Here is a 9,040-nt window from a genome sequence, read left to right on the forward strand (position 1 = left end):
GGGGATTTTTTTTTTTTTTTTTAGTGAAATGTTGCATTGTCTCCCCTGATAAGTATAGTCGAATCGCTTGGTTTGAGCAAGTAAAAAAAAATTATAAGCATTTTAAGCAAGGTTTATGGAAAAATGAATGGCGGATGAAATCCCATGAAGAGGGAGAGCCTACTAAATATTTAATGAACCACTCATGATTGTCAAAACTGTTTTTTATTTTCGAAAATGTCAATGTCATGTAACATGTTCTTTACTTCAGTGGTGCAATGCTTGTTTGAGCTAAAAATCCACAGCAGAAGCTTTTTCTATTAATTAATAAAGCCTTAGACTTAGAATCAGGGGAGACAATGCAACATTTCACTCACACACAAAAAAAAGAAAAAAGAAAAGAAAATTACATTACCGGTACATTTTTAATTTTTTTTACATTTTTATTTTTATTTTCGAATTTCGATTAAAAGTCGACTTTGGCCAGCGAATTTCGAATAGTGTTTTTGCTAGAAATGCCCATCCCTATTTTATACGGTTCGACGACAGTGCAAAACATTCCAGTTATAACGGCTCTAAAATTGTTGAATGCGAACGTCACTTTTTGCCTCAGTCCACCGCTGCTACTTCCTGGTGGTTACCGAGCCACCGAGCCCAGCGATTGGGCCCCAGCAGCGAGTTGCAGGCAGCCGGGCCTCTCGCTCCTCATACACACGATTGTGGCTGATAAGTGCACTCGTCGGTTGCTTTCAAATGAAAGTGCAGAAGATCCCCAGAAGACCAGAGTCACTGACCAATGAGTTCCAGTGTGTTCTCTTACAAATTCAAGAAATTCAACAGGACAGAGGAAAAACTGCCTTGCTGAGAAAACAGCAGTTGATTGAAAGTTGAAATCATGTCGTGAGAGAGAGAGAGAGAGAGAAGGGGTAGAGTTGTGAGAGGGGCAGCACCAGAGAACCTCTTCCTTCCTTCCTACCTTCCTTCCTCTCACCATCTCATGACTGGGGCATGGACCTGCTTCATCTCATGAACCATTCTCTCTCCCCTGCAGCGGGAGAGAGTCTGGCTGGTAATAGCTCCACTGTGGACTAGCAGGGGGGAAAAGGCTCTGTTCAATACCTTTATATATTAGCCATCCACCGCAAGTAAAATGCAGGCTGGCTTCATTGCACAATCCACATGAAGCGTTCTCAGTGTGTAGCAACGAGCTAGCGGCTAGCGCTGCTGTTGTTATTCTTTCAAAGCGGCGCGGGGCATTTTGGGATCGGCAGATTCGACACGGAGGGAGCGGAAAGGAAATCCATATATGGTCGCAGCCGGTCAGTCAGAGCGCGTCGGAGCCAATAGACCAAATCACCGTGACGTCACCATGTAAACAAATTTACTTCCGGGTACCACTTGGGGAAGGCGGCAGGTTTAAATGTGCGTGTTGTCAAATAAATGCTGTCAAACCCTCTCGTTGTTTTCGGCCGACTACTTTCAATTTAAATGGTTAAACGGTTGGTAAACATGCTTGTCCGACGTATCTAGCCTTTCTTCTGTGTTTGTTTTATGTAGTGTTAGCTAGCTAATAATGTTTGTTTGTCTGTCAAACTCACTGTTTTTTTGCAGACTCGTAACCTCGCGTCACCAGGCTCTTCTCGGCGAGAGCAGACTCGTTAACGTTACAGACAGAGCTACCGACGCCACGTTAATTTAATTTAGCGTCAAGTCTACTCTGGTCTGGTCCAACAGGTAAATAAGCTAGTCTGGTCTCCACTAACGTTAGTGAAAGTGTTGTTATGAATGATATTAAACAACAACACAACACGGACGAACCATTTTTGTCTTCTTTGTCTGTTTTTGTCTTCAACACGTCAGTTTGTGCCGTTCACCGCCATTATAATGTGTGGACCCAGGGGTACCCGGAAGTAAATGTAAACATCCCGCTGATTTGGTCTATTGCAGAGCTTGCAGGGAGCGGAATGGGGTTTCCATCCGGCTCCGACTGAAATGGTCGGCACCAATCGGTAGAGCGAAGTCCACCAGGCTGCTTCAAGCCAGTCAAACCCAAGGCACACGGCAGTGCACAGACCACTGATATTGGATTTCTCTTTCTCTTGTCATATTTAGGCTACCTCCTTTAACATTCACTCTCTTGACACAAGTATCCTGACAATCCATTTAGCCAAGTGCATCTTCCACGGCGCCTGCCCCCTGATTGATTTGCCAGTGCTTCCAGGTTGGATCCACGCCTAGAAGTTTATTTTCGTTAATGTATGTTTGGAGACGCACTGCCTTTTCATTACTATAAACACGTGCAGCATTCAGCTACATTATCAACAAACTGTTGGTGCCTGCCTGGATACTCCAGTACTTTAGTGGTGCTGTGGAAAATCCAGCTATCCACAGGGTTCATACACATTTTTAAGAATAAAATTCAAGCACTTTCAAAGCACCAAATCAAAAACAATCCCAGACTCGCAAAGCCTTGATCATCTTCACATCTAAATTGTTACTGTAAATGCAATTGCGAAAAATAAAGTTTGCAATATTCCTTTATACCCACAGCAATCAATGTCTATTGTCACGGTTTATTCTACTAGCCGTTGTTCATAATATCCAAATTCCCCCAACAAGAACAACAACCCCACTGGGATTGGCCAGTGGTCCTGGTTCCTCTTTGCTCAGGCGATGCTTTACGGAGCTCATTTGGGAAACTGCAGTGCTGTCTGCGTCCTTTCACATCTCAGATAGTGCTGCACAACCTCTTGTGTGACTCACACATTTGAACAGGATTGAGGACACGGACACACACACACACACACACACACACACACACAGCCTTCATTTCCACATGAAGCAGGCTAAAGGAGGTCAGCGAGAAAGAAGTCTGAAGGTTCCGATGTGTTGAACTAAAAAATTGGGTTAACTTGTGTGAGTGTGTGAGTGTGTGTGTGTGGGTGGGTGTGTGTGTGTGTGTGTGTGTGTGTGTGTGTGTATGTGTGTGTGTATGTGTGTGTGTGTGTGTGTGTGTGTGTGTGTGTGTGTGTGTGTGTGTGTGTGTGTGTGTGTGTGTGTGTGTGTGTGTGTGCGCGCGCAGTGTAGCAAATCTAAAAAATATTTTGTGGGGAACTTTAGCACCTACTGTCTAAAACATAGGGGCATTTATACATTTTTTCAAAAAAGACAGTAATTAGCATAAATGTGCTAACGCGCAGTGTGTGAACAAGAGCGCTGTTTGTGTGTGAGTGTGTTCTTCGTTGTCTTCTTCTGGCATGCAGCTTGCAGGTGCTGAGTGTGTGCAGGGTTCCCACACCTTCTTCAACATCAAATTCAAGGACTTTCAAAGCCAAAATTCCCCAAATTCAAGGACCCAACAACATGGCATAGTTTGAGACATGGAACAAGGTGAATTACTGTTAAAGCATTTTTAGAATGAGAACTAGCAGAAGCTCAGAGACAATTAAAAAGAGATGTGTGACTGTGACCACTTCTCAACTTTGCTGTATTAGGTGCAATTGCAAATAGCAGAAATCCATCCAGGGTATATGCAGGAATCCTCAAGTGAAATTATATAGATTCTTTGGACAACGATACGATACTTGCTGACATCACAAATTCTGCAACAATATGATTTTGATTCAATTCAGGGGTCTGCGATCGATATGAGACGATATATGCCGATTTAACACAATCAGCTACAAAATGTAATACCTCATCAAATGGAGATTAAGAGACTTTTTAATACATTTCAAGACCCTGCGGACACCCTGTTACAAAATATTTTGTCATCACTTGTCGAGAGCTGAAGGCGGAACGAAATTTGACCGCAGGCAGAATTTGCCTGCGGTCAGCTAAGTCCTCAATGTATAAGGGACATTTTAACTCACGCAGCGGTCAGCTAAGTCCTCAATGTATAAGGGACATTTTAACTCACGCAGCGGTCAGCTAAGTCCTCAATGTATAAGGGACATTTTAACTCACGCAGCGGTCAGCTAAGTCCTCAATGTATAAGGGACATTTTAACTCACGCAGCGGTCAGCCATGTCCTCAACGTATAAGGGACATTTTAACTCACGCAGCGGTCAGCTAAGTCCTCAACGTATAAGGGACATTTTAACTCACGCAGCGGTCAGCTAAGTCCTCAATGTATAAGGGACATTTTAACTCACGCAGCGGTCAGCTAAGTCCTCAATGTATAAGGGACATTTTAACTCACGCAGCGGTCAGCTAAGTCCTCAACGTATAAGGGACATTTTAACTCACGCAGCGGTCAGCTAAGTCCTCAATGTATAAGGGACATTTTAACTCACGCAGCGGTCAGCTAAGTACTCAACGTATAAGGGACGTTTAACTCACGCAGCGGTCAGCTAAGTCCTCAACGTATAAGGGACGTTTAACTCACGCAGCGGTCAGCTAAGTCCTCAATGTATAAGGGACATTTTAACTCACGCAGCGGTCAGCTAAGTCCTCAACGTATAAGGGACGTTTAACTCATGCTAAGTCCTCAACATATAAGGGACGTTTAACTCATGCTAAGTCCTCAACATATAAGGGACGTTTAACTCACGCAGCGGTCAGCTAAGTCCTCAACGTAGTATGAGGTTACAGTCTGAGCCAGCCTTCTACACCAGCATGGGCCTGGGAGCACTGGCTGAAATTAACATTTCCAATCACCACCACACAGGGCTGGTAAACACAAACAAATGAACTGCCAAGAATACTATTGCAACATAAATAATTTGGACAGAATGATGTCATCCTACACATCACTCTCTCATTTCCATTTTGTGTACAGAATCAGGTGCTGTGTGAAATATTGAGAGACAAACGTTTAGACCCTACCAGATAGTTCACACTTCCAGCTACTTCCATCGTCACTGAAAACTACTGCTAGGCAGACAAGACTGCTTCATTTTTGGCTGGTAGATTCACATTCAATATATAATATATACGCAGAGGTAAGTCCGCTATTGACTATAGAGCTCAAGTAGTCACGTGACCCCAGAAGTGAATTCTCCATTCATTTTCTCCATAGGCATTTCGAAAAAACCTTATATAACGAGTTTTTTAAAGCTTGAACCAAGCCAACCAGTCTTCCAGAGAATCGTGAGTGACCATAAAACATTTTACTTTCAGCAAAAACAAAAAATAAAAGCAATTTCCCGCCCCCCTGCATTTATTTTTTTGTTTTTCCTGAAATGTTTTATGGTCACTCACGATTCCCTGGAAGACTGGTTGGTTCAAGCCTTAACATTTAAAGGATGCAAGGTTGGTGGCTCAATAGCAGAATGTGTCATGGAGAAAAATCACTGTCACATCTGAATTCATGACAAGACTTGCAACGTGACGTTCAACGCAGCCACTTCAAGCGCTTCAACATGCCTACACGCTGATACAGCGTCTATTAATCAACGTCAAAGAAGCACAAATCATATGAAAAAAGCCACTTGACAGGGAGCAGCTATTTGATGTATCCTGTAAGGAGACTTACTAAGTTTCACGCTAATTATCCGAGGCTTAATACCAACACATGGCTCAACAACACAGCGTAACAACAACATCAGTCAGGTTTGAGTAGGAGTGTGTGCCCATGTCTGATACATGATGATTACACACACAAACACTCTCGCTCTCACACACACAATGAATGCTGTGACCCTGGAAGACCTGTATCTGTGAATCATGTAGGTTTGACCTCGAGGTAGAGCTGTCGCCTGGGAGTCGGAAAGTTCCCCGGTTCGAGGCCGGCTCCTCCCGGCACAGTGTGTCGAAGTGTCCTTGAGCAAGACACTGAAACCCCTAACTGCTCCTGACGAGCAGTTGGCGCCTTGCATGGCTGCAGACGCCGTCGGTGTGTGAATGTGAGTGTGAATGTGAGGTATTCATGTAAAAAAGCGCTTTGGGTAGTCGATAAGACTATATAATGTACTCAGTCCATTCCAATCACTACACATTGATGTTCCCAGGTTCTGATTCACTTGGAAGAGATATTGTGTAAAAGCTTATACAGAGTGTGATAAACACGATTAGCATTAGAATGCCATCTATAATGAAAAAAATCAGGGCTATTCACGAAGACACTCAGGAAAATAAGAAGAAAAAAAACGTAAGCAGACCATGGAAATAGTTGAATTGGTTAAATATAGAATAGATCACCTGCCTGTGGAAAAGGTTGACAAGTGACGCTTGTCCTTATCAATCATTGACCAAGAGAGAAAATGATCTCTAGAGAGATAGTTCCTGAAAACGCAGTGTCATTTTACAGCCAACATATTGTCTTGGTCTAATTCCCAGGCCGTCTTGGGGAGTACCTAAATTCCACAGATATGATCCACCTGTCTACAGTCTGCTACTGACGGAATAGTCATCAACAAATAGGATCTCATGGCTAAAATGAGTAATTATGGTCACCATAATATGGTCAATTATGGTCTAGTCAGTGACGGGTTAACATGGAAAGGTGGGTAAAGCATCATCTCCAGTCTGTCACAGATCACTAGACACAGAAGAACCACCAATCAGAAAGTACTTTCACAAAAGCGACCCCATCTTCATAGAACTCACACTTCTTCCATGAATTTATTTCAGAAAGAATGGGTTTATGTCAACATCAAAAAGTGGACAGACCGATGCACTCCATTCCTTAATTATAAACCAATTGAGTGTGTATAATGTGCCAGATGGAGCCTACCTTTAGCGCGTACTTGTCTCCACTCTTCTTCTGGAAGATCTCCAGCACCTTTCCATTGATGCCCAGACCCAGCACCTGACTGGTGACCTTGTAGTCGTCTGTGATGGCGTTCTTCTTGATCTGTAGGCTGGCTCTGACATGGAAGGGCAGGAACTGACCGGGGGGGTTCTGCTGCCCCGCGGGGTTCTGCTGGCCCGTCGGGTTGGGGAACAGCGGCTGGTTCTGTGCGTTGGACAACATGCTCCGACGACTGTGAGAGCCGAACAGCAGCCCCCTCCGTCTCAACAACTCGTTTGACTTATAGAATTCACACCGACTCCTCTTGCTGGGTTAAGCTGGTCTCTGATCTGTTGTTCAACACATATAACGACCGAGTCTAGTAGTTCTGGCGTTCTAGTTTAGTGACTAGGCTAGCTGATAAGTGTGCTACATTAGCTGCTAGCATGCTAGCTCGATCCTATTCTTGATCTGTGATTTTCCGGCTAGCAACTCAGCTATCTGTTAGCTTCTCCATCTCAGCCAGGGGTGTCCGTCCGTCGTCCACCGGTTCCTCAAGAGTGTTTCAGGAAGTTTTCTACAACAGTCCATAAAGCAGCTATAGCGCGGACACAATCAAAAGCATGTAAAACTTGGGGACTGGGGTTAAAAAAAATGACAGAAACACTGAAGACACAGACAACAGAGACGAACTCTGACGCCAATAGCAGCACGCCAAACACTTCACTTTCCGACGGCCAGTCCCCGTCCGAGCCCGGAGCAGGTTTTACTGGTGACGTCATGGCTGGGGCTCCGCGGCGATCCCCCCCCTCCCCTCCCCTATTGGTTCAGGTTAGAGTCAAATATCAAGGTAAGCCAATCAGAGCCAGAGTAGGGCGGGTTATGCCTTCAAGTGCCAAAGTCACGCCCTCTTCCAAATTAGGCATACGAACCAAGGGATTTCGTCATCGACCCAGGGCCGAATGCAGGGTTTTGTAAATACTACCGAGGTCATTTTAGCGCTGTGGCGGCCGGGGTCCCGGGGGGCTGTAATGTAGACATTTTAATGTAAAAATTAAGAGGCTAGATCTATAAAGAACTACACACATCACATTAGATTAATATCATCTTTACTGTGGTCTCTCTTGTTTTCCATGTGTGTCTCTCCTCTCCTCCTGTGCTCTTTCTCTCAGCGTCCTTTTCTGTGTCTCTATGCGTTCCATAACCTGCTGCTCCCTCTTTCTTATATCTTGTCTCTCTGCCTTCAAGTTCTGCCTGTTTCTCTCTCCGTCATCTTCTCTTTGTTCTTATCACCATCTGCATTCACTGCCTGTCCCTTTCTCTGTGACTCCTCACTTGTCTCTCCTGCCAAAGTAATTTAAATAAAAGTATATACTTTTAACAGTACATAAACACAAGTATAAAATGTGTTATGATACAATATGTAGGCTATGTAATGATACAGGACTGGACCCTGAAAACGTTGAGCAGTGTAGGCAGGCCTCGCAAGCACCATTGTGTATTCACACTTTTGTGGGTAAGTAAAGTTTGTGTAGCAGTTGAGACCAAACATAAAGAGTAGTGTGTCTGTGATTGGCTTGGTGTGACAATGTTTTGCCCAAGGCGGAGGAAGAGGGCCGTTATTGGTGTGTGTGTGTGTGTGTGTGTGTGTGTGTGTGTGTGTGTGTGTGTTATATAAAAACATAAATTGCCAAAGACAAAGTATAAGAACATACAGGAATATGAATCTCATAGAAACAATCTAGATAGAGTATTAGATAGAAGACAGAAGCTTCAAATAGGCTACAACAGACAATGTTTAAAAGCTGTTTAATAAGAACTCTACAAGCTGCCCATAACCTTTCCCAGATCATAACCAACCGCCATGCACATTTTCAGCCCAATCTGACCTGGGGTGTTGGTGTGTTAGGTGCTTTCCAGGACTTTCCAGGTGGTTCCAGGACTTGGTGACCTGCCCACGACTTTCCCTGGATCATAACCACCCACCGCCATGCAAATGTGCAACCCAATCCGACCTGGATCGTGGGCGTGAGGTTGTTTCCAGGATTTTCCGACCTTAAAAGGTGGGTAAACAACACTATTCCACAAATAAAGTAGCTAATTTGACTTTTGGTGGGTTGACACTCTACTACATAGAGCTAGAAGAGCCATGTTCAGTGTTGTGCTGGTCTTGAAAGAGATCAGATCAAAGAATATGCCCAATAATCTCTAATCAGAGCTTTTTACCCTGGGTCTAAGGAGGTTCTTTGATCTAGCAGAGTGGTTTACAACATGGCCCCCGTAAAATTAAATCTAGGCATTTAGCTCTGCTCTGGTTACTATTGTCAATTTGGGCACACAGAGTCTATCAGTCTGACGACTAATGAGACAGATGGCTGATATTTCTGT

General features: G+C 44.0%; 1 protein-coding gene across 1 annotated transcript in view; it reads right to left on the minus strand.

Annotated features, from left to right (window-relative positions):
* mapkapk2a (MAPK activated protein kinase 2a) overlaps window positions 1–7,323 on the minus strand; it is a 49,216-nt gene extending 41,893 nt beyond the window's left edge. Inside the window, exon 1 of the mRNA XM_083661736.1 lies at window positions 6,656–7,323. Coding sequence (XP_083517862.1) covers window positions 6,656–6,895 — 240 coding nt within the window. The 5' untranslated portion in view covers window positions 6,896–7,323. The remainder of the gene's footprint in view (window positions 1–6,655) is intronic.
* Window positions 7,324–9,040: the final 1,717 nt, after the last annotated feature.

Source organism: Poromitra crassiceps (assembly GCF_964638095.1).
Source record: "Poromitra crassiceps genome assembly, chromosome: 27".
Lineage (NCBI taxonomy): Eukaryota > Metazoa > Chordata > Actinopteri > Beryciformes > Melamphaidae > Poromitra > Poromitra crassiceps.